Source organism: Falco cherrug, chromosome 5 (genome assembly GCF_023634085.1).
Source record: "Falco cherrug isolate bFalChe1 chromosome 5, bFalChe1.pri, whole genome shotgun sequence".
NCBI classification, from domain to species: domain Eukaryota; kingdom Metazoa; phylum Chordata; class Aves; order Falconiformes; family Falconidae; genus Falco; species Falco cherrug.
In genome coordinates, this window is record NC_073701.1 from 68,759,957 (window position 1) to 68,782,782 (window position 22,826).

At 45.3% G+C, this 22,826-nt stretch overlaps 1 protein-coding gene across 3 annotated transcripts in view; it reads left to right on the plus strand.

Moving 5' to 3' along the window:
* Window positions 1–22,041, plus strand: part of CAMK1D (calcium/calmodulin dependent protein kinase ID) — a 230,318-nt gene extending 208,277 nt beyond the window's left edge. The window contains exons 9-11 of one of the 3 annotated variants that reach the window (XM_055710898.1): window positions 9,471–9,558; window positions 10,149–10,287; window positions 17,973–22,041. In XM_055710898.1, the coding sequence (XP_055566873.1) occupies window positions 9,471–9,558; window positions 10,149–10,287; window positions 17,973–18,019 (274 nt within the window). In that variant the 3' untranslated portion in view covers window positions 18,020–22,041. Of the gene's footprint in view, window positions 1–9,470; window positions 9,559–10,148; window positions 10,288–14,153 lie in introns of all 3 variants that reach the window. The other 2 variants (XM_055710899.1, XM_055710897.1) reach the window with 2 other exon arrangements.
* Window positions 22,042–22,826: the final 785 nt, after the last annotated feature.

The window sequence follows — 22,826 nt, forward strand, 5'->3', positions numbered from 1 at the left end:
TGTCCATAGCACCTCAGAAAAGCAACTGGTCCAGTGTCATAACTAGTTCAACAGCTTGATGGACCACAAAACCATCCTGGTGATGCCATTTGAGCCCAGGGATCAGTGTTGAGTTGCATAGCTGAGTTACAAGACACATGGTGAGAAAAGCACGGGCGTAGAAGTTGTCGGTGAGTTTTAAGGTAGCACTGCTTCCAGCTGGGATCTGGAGACATTTGTCTGGAGGATGGAGTCTGTATCCCTCTGAGGCTAGGGAGCTTTATCAGTAGGGCGCTGGTCATCTCTGCTTCCTCAGCAGACGTGGGTTTTGGACACACTCTTTAACCTTTCCAGACGTGAGGGGACAGAACTTGGTACCCAGCTTAAAATCATATTAAATTTCAAAGTAGAGTAAAACTTAATGGCTGCAGCTGTAGAACAAATACTTAAGTCGGGCTTCAAGGGCTTTACATTTCTTTCTCAGACCCTCACTGGTTTGTCTCATCTCATTGCTGCGTTCTGTCCTGGGACTAGATGGAAAGTAAATACTTTCAAAGGTTTTTACCATTCTGGCTTGCTAATAAATTACCCTCATCATCAATTAATGATTTGGCACTCATGAAGGCGTTCAGTAAGTTATGACTGCACAAGTGGTAGAAAGAGACTGAAATGGCACTGATTTCTTCATAGTGGGTATGATGTACCAATGTCTGGCTGTAGGTTGTCACTGTGATCACAAATCAGGCTGTAGAGAAGATTGAGGCTCAGCGTTTACAATTAAAAAAAATTAGTAAACACTTGGGATGCGGAAGACAGTGTAAATCACTGAGGAAAGCAAGATTCTTGTTTTTCATCGCCCATGCCAACAACAAGAAGAATTTTACAGATGGTTTTTAGCTGCATCAGTGGCTGGCATCAATACAAATGATAGGCGAGGAGAAGGTAGGACCTGGGCCTGACCTTCTTCCAATGCCCCATCAATAACTGTGTTGTCTGTGTGACAAAAAGGATATTCGGGAAACAAAATCCAGCTTTCGTCAGATGGAAAAGAAAAAAAATCTAAATGCTACTGACCTGAGCCTCAGGAAATTAAACAAGTTACAGAAGTCAATACTAGAAATATAGAATAAACAATGGGAATGCTACTCCCAGCAGAGAATGAGGTGACCATTTGTATAACTCAGAGGCAGATTTTCCAAAGCCTTACATCCAAGATACACAATACGTAAGCATCCAGCTCTTGGCCCCACTACATCTGTGTTGGTTGCTGGAGTGCAACAAAGAAACGTGGCACTTGTAACACACACAACTTCTGGGCCCTCTAAAAGGAACAAAATGATAATCAAGTGTTTTCATTCTCTTTTTTTTTTTCCCCTTTTTTTTTTTCTCTTGCACGTCATGGCCTGGGGCCAATGGAAACTCACAGACTGCTCCATAATTTTTGCTATTTTCTACAGAATCCAATCTTCCATTTAAAAGCAACCCCCCCAGAAAAAGGTTTTCCCCTATTTCTGTGGTAGGGAGTCTTCTTCTGCCAGGCTGACTTTGCAAGGCAGTGGTTCATTTGCAGGTTAAACTCCCAGCCGTGGAAAGCATGGCTCAGGGTCAACATCTGAAATGTCAGACATGCAAATGGCACTGAAGTAGGGAGGCTTAAAATATTCACAGTTTCCACCCAACATCCCAAACCCACCTCCCTTTGACACAGGGACAGTATGTGCCACTCAATTACGGGACAGTTGTACAGTGGAAGCAAGGCATGGAGATTTCCAAAGGCTTCAGGTCTGCCTCTGTCCCACCCAGCGTGCTCTTGAGCAATGTTCTATGTCTTATTCCCTCTTGCTCTGAAAAGCTTCCTGTAACATAAATGCTGCAGTTATAGCCCTTTCCAGAGAGTGATACAGTGATTAGGTTTTTGAGGGGTTGAATCACTTGTAGTGATAAATGCCTGTTTGGATAATCAAGGCTACTTACTTGCATATTATCTGTTATTTCAGAGTTACTGATAGGATCTCATTTTGCCAAGCCATTGCTCAAGAAGCATTTTCCACCCAGATTGCTTACGCCAGGAAATAATGAGGTTTTTACTGCTTCTTTTCTCCTTCTGGCCATTATATCTGTTACAATGGCATCCTCCCCTTTGAAGGAGGGGAAGGCCTTTTTGGCGGAGGAGGTGGAGAGTGCTGTGCTTCCTCTCAATGGTCGGCTGTGTCCTTCTCTCAGCCTGGGCATAGTTAAGTTTCCAACAAGTCCAGGCTTGAGATCCTCTTTCTCGTGATTGCATTCAGCAGTGGGAGATAAGGGTGCACGTGTTCAGCCAACAGAGAGAGGGTGCCACACCTTTTATAATGGGGCCATCCCACCCCACCTTTTCACATGAGCGTGTGTTTTTCAGTGTACATCCCCATTAGCAACATCTCCTTCCACAGTGCCTATGTAGTGTTGCCTTCTCTCTGGCTGATCAAAAGTAATGAGGTGTGTAAGCTTAGTGGGAGGAGATGCTCAGAGCAGACTTCAAGCGGACCCATAAATGATATGCTCTTGCAGAGTGCTGACACTTCGAGCAGCCCTTAATCATATCCCCTAAAAAGGTATTTTATTGTCTGCACAACTGGTTCTGTAGAGCAACGTAACTGGAGAAACATCTGTGAACCCCAGGGTTGGCATGAAGTGAAATCCTGATTCCACTGAGGCTAATGGGAGTTTTGCCACTGACCTTAGTGATAATTGGGGTTTGTCTCCTTGTCTCACCAGCAGAATGCGGGACAACTACCCAAATGACTGGTGCTGTGTAAATGGTAGATAATTAATACATACAATGCAGTGGCTGCACATAGCGACATTTTCCAGCTTTCTTTTTTTCTTTCTCCTGTGAAATCTGCCCCTGCCGATCATTTGGATTGACCTCAGACTAGGAAGAAATCTATCAAGTCATGAGTACTTAACACATACAATATAATCTGATAGTGGTAAAAATAGCTTGAGATGGCTACCTGGCTATGAGATTTTGTTGTTTCAATATATAACATCTGTGAAGAACAAACTGATTCCAAAATATACCTCTTATTTTAATTATCATGTTTTTATTAAAAACTTCCCAGCAAAGCTTGCAAGAACTGGATCTTGCATGATATTACATTTGTGCCTTTAAGGTTTATAATCTCTTTGAATTTCGGGAAACTGCTCTAGAATAGCCAGCTGTTCACATGACTAATGTTTGTACAGGATCAGACCCTAAAAAAAGTAAATACTTCTTCCCAATGGCCCACTTTTCTGTGCTGTATCTGCTCCCCACATGCCTGCGTTTACGTGATGTTTTGCTATTTATAATCAAATGGCCTTGGCAGGGGGACGGTATGTTAAACTCAGAGTTGGCAGAAAAGGAGGCCAATAATTGCAGTGAAGTATGGTAGCTGAAACAGTACAATATGTAAGACTTGTTGGTATAATGATTACATCGCAGCCTGTACAATCTGTGCGTTTATACAGATTTCTCCAGTTTAATACACAGGTGACTTATGCTTTCCATTGGAAAAATTATTTATTTTACAGCATACCTTTCACTGAGGTTTGCACTGTTTACAGTGTGTTGCAGAGGCACAATGTTCTGCTTAGTTGATCCACTGTGACTTTTCGAAAAGGATGTGGAAAATGAAAGTAAAAAAAGAGCGAGGTAATTTTGCTGCAGCTTGATACATTTTAATGTTTCCCTAGCTCGTATTAATGACAGCAATTAGTTTATTGAATATATCGCCATGTCAGAACCCACATCCTGTTTAGGGCAGTCTCTCAAGCTGAGCGATTAAAGGCGAGCAGCAGAAACCCGAGGACCTGTTTTTTCCAGCTATTGGGACCAGACTGCGCTCCGCGTCAAGTAAAGCTGGGCCCTGCAGCCCCAAAATCAGCCTGCAGGCTCGGGTCAGAGGAAGAGAAAATAGTCCTCAGAGGGTGAGGAGAAGGTCCAGCAGTTCAGAAACTAGTATAGGAGTTGGAAGGTGTGCCATGAATTTATTTGCTCTGTCATGCATTACCCAAGTGATCTGAAATGGGATTTAGAGCTGTGTGCTGAAGCTGGTTATGGCATCAAAGGCAACTTGGGACATCTAAATTGTGATGTGTCACCTACCTGTATAGACTGTATAGGGGAGAAGGAGGTTTTGGCACCTAAATTAGGCACCTGTGTCGGCAGGTACGAGCATGGCCCTTGCCTTTCCCCACTGCTTGTGCAGAGGGAAAGCAGACACTTGGGACATGCCGACATCCATCCCCGCCTACGCTGAAGAATTGCAAAGCTTTGGCAAGGTTTGAGCCTCTGCAAATTGTGACCATGACCCTGCGTGTCTATTATGTGCCAGAGAGCACGAGCCAGATAATAATTTCCACCCAGTGAAAGGACATGGTTTACAAAGAGCTCGGTTCTCAGACAATGTTGTTTGAAGTGTGAAAAGGGCTTCCTGAAGGGAACTGCTGATGTTTACAACATTAAATCAAACTCTTATCGAGTTCTTCCCTGCACTCTATTTATTTTGGAGCATCACTGATAAAGTATGTATGTGTGTATATTTATACGCATGCATGTCTGTATGTGTGAGCATATGTATGCGTGTGTGTGTGTATGTAGAGAAGAGTTATGATCCTTCAGCATTATCCATTACAGCTAACTCCATATTTCCTATCATCATACTCAAGAGTATTTCCAAGCACTGTTTGGCCAGCACAGCATGTGAGTTGGCTGCCTTCAGTCTGAAGGTTCAGAAAATGACGGTAGATGAAAGGCTCTGCCTGCCGTCGTGGGCAGGGAGGATGCAAGAGACATATGCTTGCAGTATTCTGACAAAAAACGGTACAAAAGAAAAGTTACTGAGTTTGTCTTTGCTGGAGGTTCTTCTCAAAACTTAGTAGTATGGCCAGATAAATTGCTGTGATATCTTTGAACCCAGACAGAAATCTAAAATAAATTAGATACTATGACATAATATTTGATCATTAGATTAGATCCCTCTTGTGTGCAGGGCTAGGTTTGTTATGGTTATTCATGAGAAATACCCTTCTTAGCGCCAGTGGAAGCATTTGTGATGGAGAGTCACTAGACTGTGGCCCTTGGTGTCCAATTCTGTGTGTTGAGACACTTACATATTTACAACTGGACACAAAACCAGCCTCAACACAAAGTTCCCCAAACCGTTGTTAGGATGAAGCTGCCTTCAGGTGCTGCAAAACAGGGACCCCAGGAGAAAAGGCAGGATCCAGTTAGGCTAATCAGTCCTTGCTCAGTTCTGGGTGATGCTTAGCACGATTACAGATCATGCATTGTTCTGATTTGTTTCATTTCATTTTTGTATACATATGTGGTAGGTACAAGTAGTATCTTTTACTGGACCAGCTGGTGTAGTTGGTGAAAACAAGCTTCAGTGCTGACACAGTTAACTTCAAAGTTAACGGCAAAGCCAAGAATTATTGCTCAGGGTTTGACTAGATATGCATCAGTTTGATCATCTCTGAAACAGAAGATGGCTGTTTCTCAGGGAAAATGGAGCCAATTCCTGTAGAAGGGTATGTTGTACAGAGGAGGGAGGAAGAAAGAAAGATGTGAAGGTATTTTTTGTCCCAAAGGTGGTTTATAGCCTGTGGACTTGGAGAGTTAGGGAAAGGTGGAAGGGCAATTATAACATGCTCTAAAACCAGTATCTCTATTAAATGTCATGCATTATCTTCTCGGCATAGGAACTAAAGTTCGTGATTAAATACATTCAGTATAAATGTGATGATGCTCATGATACCAGCCTCAGGGTAGGTTTGTGTGCCCAAAAGCTTATCTCATTTTTCAAACTCTAACAGCTAATCATATAAAAGATTTGACTTTTATCTGCTCATCTCCAACCTCTTTTGCCTGTGTCTTTAAACCACCACATCTCCAGCCAAACACCAACAGCAAAAGGACATTAACATCTCATTTTCCTAGAAGTAAAACTATACTGTAAACGCTATAACACTGTGAATATTTTCTAAAAGTTTCAAGATCCTCCAAGTGCAAAATGCAGTATAAAAGCACAGTCCTAATGTCACAGCATTGCAACATTAACACAGTCGTTCTTCAGAGGTGGCTTAGAGAATGATCCCACAACTGGCTTTGGCAACTGGGGCTGCGTTTTGAGCTGCACTGTTGGGCATACCAACACATGTTTGAACGGACCCTGCTGCACTAAATTAGGCCCAGTACTGCTGTTACTTTGCTCTGATTAAAAACCAGCATCTGCAGGGTGCTAATGTTGATGAAGAGACCCTAGATGTAGGATGGTCCCCACCACTGTAGCATCTGAAGGGCTTCACAGGGTGTCTGTCCATCCCTTTGTGAAGTAAACAAGTACTATTCTGCATATTTGGGAAACAGCCAAATACCAAGACTTTTTTCCTGGAATTACGATAATTGTGTAGTGAACATAGAGTTAGTGGTGGTAGGAGGCAGTTTGTGAACTATTGGAACCAGCAGCTTCTTATTGAAACCACCAGCATTTCAGAAAATGATTCCTAAACTCAAAAAACCGTACAGCCTGTATTTGAGCTACGTGCCCAATGAAAAGTTTCATATAGCCAAACTGCATTTGCCAGTCTTTGTGGAGACAGGCAGGAAAGATCTTCTGGAAGAGCTGGCAAGGGTATCACACCCCAAGGACCTGTCCTGTCCGTGTTTCCAAAACAAAATCTGACAAGTGGGAAACATGATCTGTGTTTATACAGCTTGTTAGCAAACTTGTTCATAAAGTAAGATGTTTCATTAGCTTTGAAGGGAAAATGTTCTTCGCAAATGTTAGTAAATTTTCTGTTTGCAGCTTGGTCATTTTGATTAGTTATTGAACGGATACTTTGGCATGTAGCTGTCCACATATTTTGTGGTTCTGTAGTATGACGGTCAGTGCTCCCAGCTGGTACGCGTTGAGGGCACCTGCCTTCACAGAAGAGGTAGTCTTGGACAGGGCAGAACGCTCATGACATTTTGGAGTGACTCTGACTAGCAATCTGCATTCCCACTGGGAAATTCTGCTAGGGCCCATCTGCACCCAGAGGCTGAGTGGTGTGCAAGGAGGGTGGGTGCAGACCTGCACGCTTTTGGGCTTAAACTAGTGAGCAGGACAGGCAATACAGCTGGAGCTTTTTCAGGCTTCTGGTCAGCTCTTCATAGATGGGACCTGGAGGCAGCCAGGGACACTCTGTGTCATGTGGGCGTGACTGTGGTAAAGCTGTAGGAGCTCCTTCACGTGGTGATTTCGTGCTAGAGAAGCAAAGGAAATGCACTGTTACAGTGGGTGCAAGGCCAGCTGGGCTTCGTGTCCATCTGGGAGTATACACTGCATGAGATCCATCGGGGCCAGTGCTAGGCCTGGCAATATTCCCTGTGAGGGAGAGGGGATGGGACAATGAACATGATGATTAGCCTACGTGCTGCCTCACCGAGCTTTTAGCTGCCTGGCCCCAGTGGGAAATCCAGACCAACATGCCTCCCTGTCAGTGGGAGAGGTGATCAGCAGGAATCCTCTTCAGAGGGAAATCTGAAGCTCATCCAGTTCTCAAACACCTCCCCTTCTCCAGCAACAGCATATGGACAGGCTGTCAGGTGCCATTTGGGAGTCATGCTTTACCTGTGGCACCAGTTCTTCTGTCTGCTTGAGACAGAGGTTATGTGGCGGTGGCGGTCAGGCAAGTGTCCTTCCCAGCTGGAGGTGGGCTGCCCTGAATGGGATGCCTGCTCCTTCCTGCTGACATTCCTGCTGGCTCCTGTGCTCTTGAATAACTCAATATAGATTAGCTCAGTTGCAACAGGATGGGATTGGTGGCTCTCCACTCTTGGGAAATAGGGGTTTAGTCCCTCTCCTTCCTGCCAAGAGTGAGCAGTTCCTCTCATCTCTCTGACATCCTGGGTAAGTGTTGCCAGAAGGAAGGAAGGAAAGAATTTGCAGAAGACTAGTCCCAGAGAGCACTTCTTAGATGTGCCATTGATGGAAGGTAGAATAAGCTGCCTGTCCTTGAAGAACAGGGTTGGAGTTTGGAACGATCTGGGCAAAATGAAAGGAATGTGTCCAGTTAATGAGACACATAAATGGAAACAGCAGTCTGGGATACGTAAGCAGAGTTTCATCTTTTAAGAAACACAAAGCAATGCTGCCATTCTGCTGCTTTAGTTGGAAAAGGGTGAACACATCGGGTACCGCCGTCTATGGAAGATGTGGACTGGTTGGAGAAAGTCCAGAGAAGCTCACTAAATCAGAGGATTAGAAAATATGAGTTATGAAGAAACAGTGAAAGAATCAGTTTGTTTAGTCTAGAGAAGAGAAGATGGAGAGAAGACCTGATAACAGTCTTCAAATATGTGAAAGGATGCTTCAAAGACAAAGGGAATAAACTATTTTCCATGTCTTCTGGGGTACAGTGGGGCACTGGAATAGGTTGCCTGAGGAGTCTCCATCTTTTGGAGATCTCTAAGTACTGGTTAGCCAAACGCATGTCAAAATTATTTTGACAGAGCTGGGGTAGGGGACAGGACTAGATGACTGCTGAGTCCCCCAAACCCTCTCATTATTTTATTGGAGGTGCCCAGACTGGGAGGCTCTGGGCCTGATGGATTATCCAGTTTCTTACAATTTTTTATTGCTAATGGACATTGGTTTTCTACACTGTGTCCAAAGAATTGATTTCTGAAAATATCACATACAGCATAGGAGGCAATCTTTGCTTCCTGGCATAGCCTACGTTAGATAGCACTTATTACCCCATCATATGGCCCAACAATAGTTCACTGTGGTGCCTGCTCTTCCAACAGATCTCATGCCTTGAGGAGTTAAATGAATCAATAAAATTCCCTTGAAATAATTGTGTTTAGTGGAGATTTTAATGTATCTTTATCTGTTAAAGAAGCTGCACAAAGTTGGTCAAGTTTTTAGGCTGAGTGTTGTTCAGCTTAAGCTATTTGTGCAGCTTGTGCTGCTTTAGGGACCGTCCATGTATCTGCTTTACTGTAAATGTACATTAATCGTGATGAATGGCTATGTACTTTGCAGGGTGGCAGGAAAATCTCCAGTGCAAACAGAAAGCAGACAGGTTGGAGTGGCTCTGGAAGCTGCTGCATGGCTGAGGCTAAAAGTAGTCCCAGCCTGTTGATGTTAAATCTCTAGATGTAAAGGAAAAAAAGGTAGAATGTTTTCATCTAGGACTGTAATGGTGATAGAAAGCAGCAGCGCACCAACAAAATAAGGTTGTACCTCTTTGTAGCTGCCAGACCTACAAGCCTTATCTATGCTTGCTTTCATTGCCCCAGATTTTCCACCACTGCTGCCAGCAGAGACAGCGGTGGGAAGTTTGAGCCCTTGTGTGAATGAAATAATCATCACTGCAGGAGCAATCACACCTTGGACCAGCCTTCTCTGTTGAGGGGAAGAAGAAAGATATTCAAGGAGAGCAAAAGATCTCTTAAAGTATGTCTTGTCTGTCCATTTCAGGATCGCTGGTGATACAGCGCTCAACAAAAACATCCACGAGTCGGTCAGTGCTCAGATCCGGAAGAACTTTGCAAAGAGCAAATGGAGAGTAAGTGACCTGTCCTCAGGGATGATACCTAAGACGTAACTCTGCTAACGTGGTGGCCATACGGACACCTTTTCAAGTGCTTTTGTGGCCCAAAATTTTGGTCAAAATAGTTTGTCCAGACTTAGGTTGCATGGCCCTGCAGGGCCTTTGATAGAGGATGCTGCTAACCAAGTATATAAATAAGTGCGAGAGATGGGGCTGAGGCTCCTCATAGCTAAAGCAGCCATGGTTGTACATGGAGTTGGGGTCAGCATCGCGGGGGGGGTGTGAAACAGTGCAGACACCCTGTGTGTTGGTGCAGGGAAGGACGTGTCAAACATGACTTTCCTTGTAAGCTGCTGCATCCCAGCTGAGCGCTAGAAGGAATGATGGGGAGCAGGACCCGGGCAGTAATGCATGTGATTTGTTTTAGAATTTGTTGTAGTTAGAACATTGCCATTTCTAGCTTAGAAGCTAGAATTCGGGAAAATTTTGAATGATGATGAGCTCATTCACTTCTGACAACTCCGAGCAGCCAGGAGAGGAACGGCAGTAACCCTTCCACCTCACATTTTTTAATTCTTTCTTTCTTGGTTTTTTTTTTGCTTCAGCAAGCATTTAATGCCACGGCGGTGGTGCGGCACATGAGACGGTTACACCTCGGCAGCAGCCTGGACAGTGCAAGTGCCAGCGTATCCAGCACCCTCAGCCTTGCCACGCCGCTTCCTGATGCAGCCACACGGAAAGATTGTGAGTAGCCGATATCCGGGGAATGCTCCTGCAGTGGCAGCCGAGCAAATTCCCAGGATCCCCATTTTCTTCCTGACCCCCAGGCTGCAGTCCTCTCTGCCAGTAGGTTTGGCTTTGTGCAAGCAGATGTTTAAAATAAAGACTGAAAAGGGACCGAGGCCTTCATTTTTAGCTGGCAAAAAACCCAACAAATCAGTTGGAAAAGTTTATGCACTTAAAAAAAAAAAAAAAAAGGAGTTTTTAGCTGGGTGCATTTCTAAGAGAAAAACACTGTTTCTTGTGAAGAAGAAGGGCTTTCGCTTGGGAAAAAGACCCAGAACCCCACAGCAAGCAAGTTTTGTATTTGGTTGAAAACTAAAAAAGTTTACTCAAACTGTTTATGTTTGAGCTTCCAGTATTATGATAAGACATTTCTCTGTAAAAATTGGCTTACTTTTCATTTCCATTTTCCATGGAGGAGACTGATCCTGCCAGTCTGACCCAGCTTCCCTCTTCCCGGGCCAAATTCCTGGGCCTTGTACGAACAGGCTTATTTGTCTGAGCAGGACTCAGACTCTGTACACCACAACGGGACTTGGCCTCCTGCCTTGTTTGTTATATGCTATAATTAAGATTTGCAAGCTGCCCAAGGCAGTCAGATGCTTGGGATATATATTTTTTCTGAATGCCAGGGAAGGTGACATGCAGCAAAGGGATCATTTGGAAGGCAGAAGTGTGTCCTTTGCAATGAAGCCTATTTAGTCTTTGGCTTCTGAGAATTTCTTTTGTTCCCTTCTGTCCATCTGCAGAGATCTTTGTATCCTGAAATGGAGGGATGTGGAGTTTACAATTAGAGATTATCTTAAGGTGGGGCACCAAAAAGGAGCGCTAGTAGCTTATGGTATTGCAAGTCAATGCTTACCTCACTGGGGACCAAAGTGGTCATTTCTAGACTGCACCCCACACTATTCTGGAACTGGAAGCACCTACTATTCAGGATGGATTTTGGATGTCACTGCTATATGCCTCTGCTGCCTCTGCCTGCCACCCTCTGCTCCTTGACAAGGACACACCACCAGCCACGGTCTCCACGACTCTCTATGGAAGCTGTGGTTTCTCTTGCTGTCAGGGCCACGCTTTCCCCCATGGCTGGGGTGGGATCTGCCTCCTGGGCACTGTGTGAGATGCTTGTCCCAGATTGTGCTGTGACTGAGCTAGAGGAGACCCCCTTGCCTCTGCATCCCAAGCCTGATGGGGACCCATGCCCAGTGCCCAGTTTGCAAAGCCCAGCGCCAAATCCTACAGCTGCTGCTGAAAAAGCATCACTGTGCTCCTGGCACACATCTGGCGACTGCAAAGGAGCGATGCAGTGCTGAGCGGCTGCACAGGGCTTCCAACCATGCACTGGCAATGCAGCAATGTAGAGGGCCCCTTACAGGGGAGAAACGTGCTTTTATTTTGGCTCCCGCTGTGGTATGGATAAGCTGGACCCTAGTCAGGTCTAGAGCATCTGATGGCATGCTTTGCGTTTAAACTGGTGGGTGATTAATCTCCATTCATCCGTTTGATGAAATGGTGTTAATTAATAGGATTGAGTAGTCTGAATAGTAAAAGAAAAACACCTGCGAACAAGAATGGTGGGAAGAGAACAAAGTCTGTTTAACTGCTACAGAATCCAGCAGGTCCCTGGACAGAATCTGACCATATTTTGCAGTGGTGGAGAAGTCAGCCAGGACACAAAGGATAAAACCAGATGTATTAAGATAGGTCAAGTTTTTTCATATCAGAAATATGAGACAGAAAAGTATCAAAAGGTTTCCAAGCATCCCAGGTTAATTCCAGCTCAGCAGACAATACAGAAGAACTCAAAGAAATTAAATAAGGAGTTAGGCAATGCTGGAGCCCAGAGAACCAGTGAGGAGACCCAGCAGCAAATACAAGGAGTGACCATAAAGAGGGAGCTGACACATCGAATGCACTCCACCAAATACCTCCTGCTGGGAAAAGGAAGCCTCTGAGGTCTCTGTCCTGCCTCTTTCTTTCCCCGCGGTTTTCTCTGGGGACAGATCTCTTGGACGAGAAAGATCCCATGCAGCAAGTTACATGAAACAGCTGTGCCACCATTACAAAATACAATACTGCCTAATGCTATTAATAAGCACTTAATGAACTCTCCAAATAGTTTCAGATGTGGCAAGTTCACATCATTGAAGACAATTAAAAACAGCCTTTGCCTGAGAGTAGGTTGTCAGGCCGCATCCAAATGCCGCTGTCTGCATTAGGGCAGAGCAGAGGTGATGCATCAGGCGGGATTACGGAACCTGTCAGGGAAGCCGAAGTGAATCAGTTGGGATTTCTCAAGTGTGTTGGCCTGATTCTCAGTCTGTGCCTGGTTTATTCTGTTTAGATATGGTTGGACTGCCTAGATTAATTACAGGACCTAGATCTCTGTATTTTTAAGGTAATTGATAAATGGCAGCATGAAGCCAAGGTGTCAAATGTCAATACTGCTGGGAAACTTGAGGTGGCCAAGTGTAGGTACAGCACAGTCATCCCTGAGGTTGAAATGCCACCCTAAAGCACAGAAAAGTAGTTGAAAGTCATAACAAGCATCAAAAAAATCCTGAGTAGTCAAGGAGCCATGTCAAACTCCAGTAAGAGAACATACTAATAAAGGTTTTGTCCACCCTGTATTCACCAGGCTAGAAAAATGAACTGTATTTCGAATCGTCTGAGATCACATCTGGTCAGAGCAAGGTGACCATGCAGGGTCCCTGTTCAGCAGCTTTTCTTGCACCGGAGCCACCTTTGCACACCAGTGCCTACAAGGCTGCCACACTGCATGGAGAGCTTCATGTGCCAGCAGAGCCTAAAGATCTCCCCTGTGGGGTCTCAACAGTTGCTGGGAGAGGGGTAGTTCATCCGTATAAAGTTCTGGCAAGGATTTATTTTATTTCTCTTCATTTATGCTTTCCATAGAAACTGCTGATATTGTGCTGGAATAGCAAAATCCTGTATCTGTCATTCAAAACCCAGACTACTTTGGGTTTTCAGGGGTTATGCTTTGGAGGGTTTTGTTTTTCAAAGCTCTGGTGGAGGATTCACTGGAAGTGGACACTTTCTATAAACATTTTAATTTAGCTACCCCCCCCCCCCCCCTTTTTCCCTCATAAAAAGTATCTGTCAGAAGTCCTTGATTAATTCAAAAGGAACAGCCTGGGTAAACCTTGAGTGCAGATACTCGCAGATGTTCAGCGTACATCAACGTACATCTCTTAGCTGGAAGTCCTGGAGACACACCAGCAAAACCTGGAGCAACATAAGCTGCCACTAGAATGTTGTCCAAGTTACACAAATTTACATTCCCTCTAGGTTTACTGGAACTCAGCAGCGAATTTGACCCACTGTACTTTTTTATCAGCAGCTTTGCAGGATGCCTGAGGAAATTTTTTTAGTCCAGGTGCACAGTCTGTTCGTTTAGCTAGATGGCCATGATGAGAAGTTTAATCATCTTTAACATGCCTACAAGGAAAATTATTCTGAGCAAGTACAATGCTGGAGGGATTTTTGAATCCCACAACTCTTTGTCTTCAGCCTCAGAAATGTGGAATCGGTCTGGCTGAACGCATACCAAAGCTGGACATTTATTCATTGCGACATGCAATGCAACTGCTGGTGGTGGCAGTAGGCAAACAGCCATGGGCCAGGAGGGCAGAAGATGCCCCATGGAGGTACCCAGCCACCTCGCCGCTGTGGGAAGAGCAGGAGCGCCGTCTCCAGCTGTGGTCCCCTCCATTCTGTAGCATGCTACGAAAGAAACTCATCTTTGCCCATGTTCCTGCCTCCAAAAATAACATTTCTAACTGTGTTTCTGGCTTTCCTTTTAGGTATGTCTCCATCCACTCTCTGTAGTTTTGTTTCATCTGCTTCTTCAGGCGTTTCTGCGGTAGGAGGGGACCGGAGACCCAGACCCACCACAGTGACCACAGTGCATACAGGGAGCAAGTGAGAGCCGGGGCGGCACGGAGCGGGCAGGCGGCTGGGCTGGCAGGTTGCCTCTGCACGATCCCACCCTGCGGTGCACGCTCAGCGAAGGACTAGAAGAAAGAAGATTTTTTATGGCCATATTTTATACTGCAATTCTGAAATGTTTCATTTATCACAAACTGCAATGACTCCAAGGGGAACGGATCTAACAGTCTCTGGTGCTGTACATATATATACATATATATAAATATATATATATATGTGAGTCTAGCAATGTTCTAACTAATGAACACTCATTCTTTTCCCCAGTGATTTACTCTTTTCTCAGTGTAGGTAGCAGTATATGTTCTATTTTTTTTTCCATTAACTATGACTATCTCAACTGGATTATTTAAATAGAGATACTTTTCTGAGCATTTTTTTTTCCATTTAAAAAGTACTTCCAGTAATGTCCCTCTTTCCAGTTTCCTGGAGGATAGGCTATTTCTGTAGGTAGGATTTGATGTTAACTTTGCAACATGGGAGGATTCCAATGGCATGCCATTTCTCACTCCTCTAGTTGGACTGCAAGTCTGTCTGGCTTTAGTAGAGCTGTTTCAGCTCAGATTAAGAAACCGCTGCTTTGCCTGCCCTCCTCCTCCTTGAAAGCCATGGTGAGAGTCAAATTGCCACCAGCTTGGGAGTCAGCTCCCCTTGGCTGGGGATCCGCAGCACCCTTGTTTCAGAGGAGAGGCAGGTACATGGTGCCAGTCAGGAGCTTGCCAGAGCTGAGCAAGTGGAATGACAGAGCACGGCCCCATCCGGCAGCTCCTGTCTCACTGTGTGTTGTAAGTAGAGTGAAAGAAAAGGAAGACGTGGGGCCAGGAGTCGTAGTGATCCTGTGCCACTGACTTGCTGTGCTGCCCTTGAGCAAGACATTTAACTCACCGGCCACCTCCCAGCCTGGTCTCTGGCATGGGGCGCATACAGCCTGAAGGCTTTGTGCCAGAGATGCTGAGCACCTGCAGCTCCTCGGGGCTTTGCCTGGTGTTGCTGATGCTCAGCACCTCCCAGAGCAGACAAAACTGAGTATCCAAAACCAAATAGAAAACTTTGAACCTTAACCTCTGCGTGCCTCGGTTTGACCCCCAGGGAGAGGGGTGATGCTTGAGCCCCTCGGTGGAGAACTCGCAGGTTCATGGGTGCGAAGTGCAGGACCTAAGGTAGCTTTGCTCCACCACACTTAGCTCTGGCTGAGGGATGGCAAGGAGCACTGAGGTGGGAAAGCAGGACCTTGCCTGGAGGCACAGGCATATACAAGGGCAGTGGTGGCACTGCCTTCCCCTCCTCCCCCCCCAGAAGCTCATCTAGAAAAGCAGGCTTAATTTCCCCATTTTTTTAATTACATACACTTCCCAGGCTCCATGTGCTGGTGCATCGTGTAGGAACAGCCACCATGACTGTTGTGCAGCTGCGCATTGAAACAGAGAGGAGATCAAATCTGCCCGGATTTGCTGAAGGGCTCCAGGTTACTGCTGTGCCACTCCCAGCTGTGATTTTCCTTTGAGAAGGAGAGAAGGGAGGCAGGCGGCAGAGGCAGGCACCCTTCCCCAGCTGCTGCCAGACTCTCACAACCCAGACAGGTCCATGCCCCACCAGAGGCACAAGCCATTCCCTGCACCATGCTCTATTGCTATGCTTGCCTCATTTATCCTGCACAAGAAATTGTGAAAGCCAGTCACAGGCACAGCTGAATGTATCAGGCAATAGTGACTATGCTGGGAAAAGCCACAAGATAGATATTTTTCATTGAGACTTCAAAATCCTGCTTCATGTGCAGTCAGTTGGCTTCAACCAGCAGAGCCGGGATTTCATCCGTTGTACTTGCAGTGCTAAGAGCTGGAAAAGCAGGTGACAGTGAGCGCTGACTTTGTTTGAAATAGCCGCTCTGTTGGTGGCACTTAAAGCCGTCACACCAGATAGAACTCTACTTTCCTTGGTATTAAGCTGCTACCCATTTTTGGAGGGATGTGGCACATCTGAGTGAGCCCCTGGGAGCCCCTGGTGCCCCCCACCATGTTGCAGCTGGCAGGGATGCTCATGCAGAGAGGCTTCAGCTTCAGCTCCTCATTTTAGAAAAGATGGCAGATACAGGTCTTTTGGGGGTTGGTAGCAGAACTCCATATAATTTCCCTAGTGAGGACTTCTGACCAGGATTTGGGCAGACCAAAGGGCAGGGGATTTCCTTGCTGCCACTCACACTCCTGTCCCCATCCCCTGGCCATTGCCACCATATACTCCTGCCCCGTTGACAAAGAGTCAGAAGAACTTTATCGGCATGTAGTCTCAAAGCTTTTTATGTCTTGCTGCAAAGGTATCTGAAAATGAGTGTCATTCATACAGCTCAAACTCATTCTAAGGATACTTTATTTTGCCAGCCTGAGTAAGGAAACTTTTGTTTAGGAGAGACTCCTATACCAAGAAATTTGGGTTATTTTGAACCCCTATGATTTCATAAGCCCAGCTGGCCCTATTCTGCTCCAGTTGCAGGGATGTAAACAGGCAGTCTCCCAGTTTGGCACCAGTGGAGTGGAGTTCCCCACATTTACACATGTGCAACCAAAAGCAGGATTTGATTAGGGAATATTTTTGTCTTTGTAGAGTGGTTTCAAAGGTTAGGGTGCAAACGTTCACCTCTGCATACTCTCCTGAAACCTGAGGTCTGGTTTGAACCTGATGTAGGTGCTGAGGCTGCTAATCAAAACACAGCATCCAAATGTGTCTTGCAGAAAAAAAGAAAAGCAAATGGATTTCCATCTGCAGAACAAAGAGCAGTGATGGGAGCAAAGGCAGACATGCTGTCCTGCAGCTGGGACAGGGGTGGGGGGACGAATACACTGCCTGCCTCTCCTTGCTGGATATTTTCTGTGTTTTTTGTTGGGAGGGTATTCTTTCCTTCCACGCTTGGAATTAGGGTGATTTTTTTTTTATCTTCCTGCAAGTGATGTGTAATTTATTATCATTCTCTTTGGCTTGATATCAACTGCTGGGATCTTAAGACAAGAAACAGGAGCACTTAAGAGCAAAATAGCTTCTTTCTGCTACAGTTTTGGGTGGTGGGAAGCTCTTCTTTTGTATCAGTGAAACACAGCTGAAGACCTGACTGGGGTTCACCAAATACTTAGAGATCTGTCCTATGATTGAGTCCTGAAGTATCTCTTGGTTAAAATTTCTCAGTTTAAATCTGGATAAATCTGTTAACTAGGACGACTTAGCAGCACCCAGACCAGATTTATGGAGGAGGCTGGAGCCGTTTGCCCCTCGACAGCACAGCTCGGTATCACAAACCCTCTGGCATCGCTTGCTGGGGACGCTCCAGTGCCGTTGTGTGTCCTTCCCCTGCCCCAGTCCACTTCTGCCCAGCCACTCTCACATGTGAACGCAAAAAGCCAGGAGTAAATAATGTGTGCGTGTGGGGAAAGGGCTAATAGTCCCAAAGTAGCAGATTCCAAACAACCCCAGCTGGCCTTGCCATGAAGGAGTAGGTAGAAAAATCCCTCTGGGCTCTTTCCCAATTGACTGTCCTATCAAACAATGTGTGATTTGCTCCTCACATGAGGACTTCAGCCTGGACTCACGTGTCTGTTACCCTTTTCTGCTTTACTTTACTGGTACCGATGTGTTTTTCCTTTGTAACTCATTTTCCTCAGCTCCTTCCCCTTCTTTTTCTTTGCTTGCAGCTTTGATTGTTGATTTTTACCTCCAGAGTCACAGAGGCCATCTCTGATGCCAACACCAGTACTCTTGCTGGGAAAACAAACAAACAAAAACAATAAAATCCAGAAAACCTCCAGCTGGCCCCTTAGCCTGCAGAAGAAGTGGTGAGGACAGGCTGCCCGTGAACTCTGCGAGCTGAAAGTCAGTATTGCCGTGGCAGGGGCTTCCGCTGCTGGTTTTGCATGTGACTTCATTCCCAGTGCATCTTAACTTTCTGCTGGATCACCCCTCTGCAGCACGAGATGGATATCAGCCCTGCGGCACGGCTATTGGGGAAGTGGGAGTATGGGGGAAACCTGGCAGTGATGCTTTCCTGAGACTGTGTTACTCTGCTGGTGATGTCTCTCCTGTCCTGGTTGCTATTGTACAGATGCCATTAGAGTAGTGGGTACAGAAAAAAAAAAAAAAAAAGAAGAAAAAAAAAAAAGAAAGAAAAAAAGGTAAAAAAAAAGTAGGACTTTACCTATGCCTTGTGTGTCTGTTATGGTTGTGGTGATGAAATAAAACCGAACAATGGCAGAGGTTCGTTCCTGATACGAATCAAACCACAAAAAGGGGTGTCAGCCCGCTGGTAGACAACTGCATGTAATTCTGCAGGAGGCATTAGACAGAGGTTTCTGCTGTGCATGTGTCCTGCATACCTCCATGGCTATTGACAGTATTTTTTCTATAAGCAGTTCTCCTTTTGGGCCTCTACATAGCCCTGAGGGACTCTGGGGCTTGTCCAAAACATTTCCCAGCCCTGGGAGCCAAAACAGCCCCTGATCTCTAGCTTTTCTCCCCAAACCCTCTGCAAACCAAAACACGAACCTCAAGGGTGCCCTTGAAATGCAGTGGCAGCTGGCTCCAATGCTGCCTCTTCCTCAAGGGTCACCTTATTTTTAGGAAAATAAAACCCCATGAAAAGCCAGACAGCTTTGGCGAGCAGGGAGAATATTGTCCTTTGATGTGAACTTGGTGTTAACTACATCAGGTATAGGGGAACCCGTGCTGTTATAGCCCCCTGTGATAGCAGCTCGAGCCCTGAGCCACGCTGGGTGAACACTGCATAAAAACACCAGACCGACTTTGCCAGCAAGATCACGCAGACTGTGGCCTGTTGCTTTTGGTCTTTCCAAATAGTCAGGGGATTCATCTACTGGCAAAATAACAGCTTCTAGACTGAGCCCCGAGGTACAGAAGTATCTTTCTTTCAGCGTATGGAAATTTTCATTTAATGGGATCGCTTGTGTTCTTGCTGCCATGTGTATTTATCTGTCTGAATTGGGACCTGAACGCATCCCAGAAATTATTCATGGGAGGGGAGTTTTGCCTTCATTAGCATGCTTGTTTGCACCAGAAACTTGATGCTAAAAGTTATGCTCATTCAAGCAAAAAGCGGAAACACGGAGACTCTGGCATCCAAGGAAAACAGCATCAAAACCAAGCACGGAGGATTATCTGGCAAATCATGTCAGCAATGGCTGGGTGAGGAAACGGCAACCTGCTCACAAACATTGCACCAACAGAGATTCCCCTGGTAAATCTGTCATTCCGTATTTCTTGCCCAGCAGCAGGTTTTACACAATCCCTTTCATTTTTTCCTGCCTCCTTGCAGCTGGGTCCTGCCTTCCATCCTGTCTGCTGGGGTGGTCTGATCCCCATGACACACCTGTGTGCGCGTGTGTGCTGGCGCGTGTGTGTGCGTGTTGTGGCCCCAGGGATCACAGATCCCACAGGGGGGAGATCAGACGTTGGTTCAGGTTTTTTGGCCCAGCTTTGCATGGTTGGGTCAAAGCTCTGTAAATAGTGTCTGTAATGGGGGATAAAGGCTCTTTAGCCCAGACTCTGGTGTTCAAGACTCCTTCCTCACCATGAACCGTGCCACTGCTCTGTCCAGGTAGCTATTTTTTTCCACCTCTTCATAAACGATAAGGTCAGAAAAGCACCTCTTACATTTTTTCCATACTCCAGAGTGGAATCAGGGCATGTACGCTCACAAGCGTTGTGAAAAAAACAAAAACCCACAAAAAAACCCCACTGCTGAACTAATGATGACATCAAATGTCCAATAAATGCATGATACTGCACTGCATGTATTAAACTGCTGTTCACTGTTTCTGTATTTCCCAAGCCTTTTCTTTATGCACATTCAACCCGACCTTGTTGGATTTACTTCTATGTTTTGCTTTTAAATGACTCAGCGTATCTGTAACTCAAAATCCATTGTTAAGTTTAAGTAAATGCAAAAGCTGATGTTTTGTAAACAAGATACTGCAAAGCCTGGTAATGTATTTTGTCTTTCTGTTGAGTGCTCTGCAGCATGTACAGGAAGAGTCACCATCCAGAGCAGCTTAAAACTATGCAGCAGTCACGTACACACAGCTAGAAACAGGGACTTGGGGAGGGGAGTATCCCTTTTTGAATGCAATGCTTAAAAATTTGATCTGCAACAAAAATTCCTTCGCTGGGTTGTTAAAGCTCAGGACTGCCAAGAAGCATGTCAGTGTGTCTCTTTGTTTTTTCTTTTTTCTTTTGGTTTGTTTTAGTCAAAATTTAGACTGGTTCACTCAGTTCTTAGTATTTTTCTCTTCCTACAAGGTATTTCTTTCTCACCTGTTGCAGATTGAACTGCATTTTGGGGACCAAGATGCTGTGATTCTTTTTGCCTGCACAAAATAGGGCAGAGAGCTGAGCTGATTATCCCATCCCTTCCAAAGCATTACCACCTACATATTAGCATTTAATCCTTGAACCCCCACATAGTACCACCATTCATCCATGGAAGAGTTTGGTGTGGCACTTTTCCTTCTTCTACATGGAAATCATGCCCTTGCCTTCGCTTCTCTTAATCATTGGCCCTTTTTCATTTGTGCAGGTCTTTCTAAGGCCACATGGGACTTGTAGTAGCTCTGGCCCAATCCTCTTGCAGGCCTCAGCAGGGCACTGGTCCCAGCTCCTGGGTGGTTACTGTGTTAGCGTGGAAGATGCTTGAGTTCCTAATACTCAAAGCAGAGCCATCTGAAAGGGCTGGGAAATTGCTCTGGGTTCCTGGCAATGGCATGCCAAGCAGTGGGGTTGGAGAGAAGGTACCACGCCAGTGGCATAGGGAGCAAGTATCAGTCCTTGGAAGGTATGCAAGTGACTGCTCCATGGTGGCTGAAAGCACCAAGCAGTCTTGAGCCTGCCTTCAAGGCTGGTGCTCAGCCAGGATGCTGTGCCATTGCTGAAGCACTACAAGGCAGCATAAAAATCATCATTTATAATGGTTGTGAATCAGTGCGAGTTCAGATTGCTGAGGCAGCGTGTGGTGCAATGCTCCATGAGGAGGTGGACATGCGCTGTGGTTCCTGGTGGGTGGGAGCTTCTTCGGGGGTGCTCAGAGCAACTCTGAGCTTTTTCCATCTCTCATCTGCATCCCCTGAGCCCAGCATGGCATCACATGAGCCATCTTACTAGATCAAGCTGTAGCATGGCCCCAGAATAAAAAGCGTGAAAGTTTGTAGCTCGGTGGCAGATACAGTGTGACTCACGTCAACACAACATAGGCGTCCTGTTGCACATGGGCCTCTAGCTGAGAAACAGCATTTTGGTCGGTTTGGGCCTTTTTTTAGATAGATACTTGATTTGGGTCAGCAAACAATGAGAAAAAAGCCTAGCCTGCCCAAAGCAGTGACTCCCCAAATATCCCTGACTGTAAAACATCTCTCAGCTGACTTTTAATGAAAATGCAAGCATGTTTTCTACAAAGGCTTAAATCTTAATCAAGGAATGTCAGTGTGCCTAATATTGCAGGTCTTGTGATTGATACCAGTTCATAACAGCATCCATGTCCAAAAAGAAGAGAGAATGTGTATTTACTCCATGCATGTATTAAGGCATTGCAAAAGTTTTATCTGCATAATGAGTTTGCAATACTGCAAATTGTTAATGGGGCTACGTCGCAAGTGGTTCTCTGCCTTGACAATCATGTATACATATCAAGATTTCTATCATAATGACAATTTAAAGGGATGACTAATTGTTTTCCTCCAATAAAACCAATTAAATCACCCTGATGTGAAGTCTGATGTTTTTGAATGCATGAGTCTCCACCCACATGCAAGAAAGCGAGTGAATAATTTTTATGGCTACTCCACTGCTCTGTTACATTTTGAACAATGATGTCACTTTATGTCCTAAAGGAGGCTAGTGAGATTGTATTTTTTTCCCCCATTTCACTCCACAGGGAAATGGATAAAAACATGATTTGTCCTTCAGGTGCTTCCTAAAGCTGCCATTGGAAATGATGCTGAGTGTCAACGTACAGAGACATGGCTGTCTCCTGGGCACTAATATCTCTGCAGAGCTGAGGAAAGGGTATGTAGTTGTTGGAGAGCCTTTGAGCTGGTCCTGCTGACTTACACAGCCTATGGTAGGAATTGTGAAAGGAGATGTGATTTTCACTAGTCCCTTTGCAGTCAGCAGTGGGCTCCAAAGACTGGTGTGTGAGCTCCATTGCTGGTTTCCTTTTCCTTCAGACCATGTTTCCTGGTGTGTGTTATGACTTGGGTGGTTTTTTTTTATTTTCCCCCTCTTATTCTCAATTTCCCCACTTTTATTTCTGCTTTTCTGGCTTTCCACTCACTGGCACACAAGAATTCCTTTCCTTTTTAAAACAGCTGGCAAAATCACTATGCCCAGGCAAGCATTGTTGGGCACCCAGCCGGGAGGCGGGCCCACACTTGAGGTCAAAACTGTTTTAGACATCCGGTTGAGTATCAGCTGGCCAACCCATAGCAACATAAAAACAAAGGCAAATTACTGAAATAGCTTTTATATTGTGAATGAAGAAACAG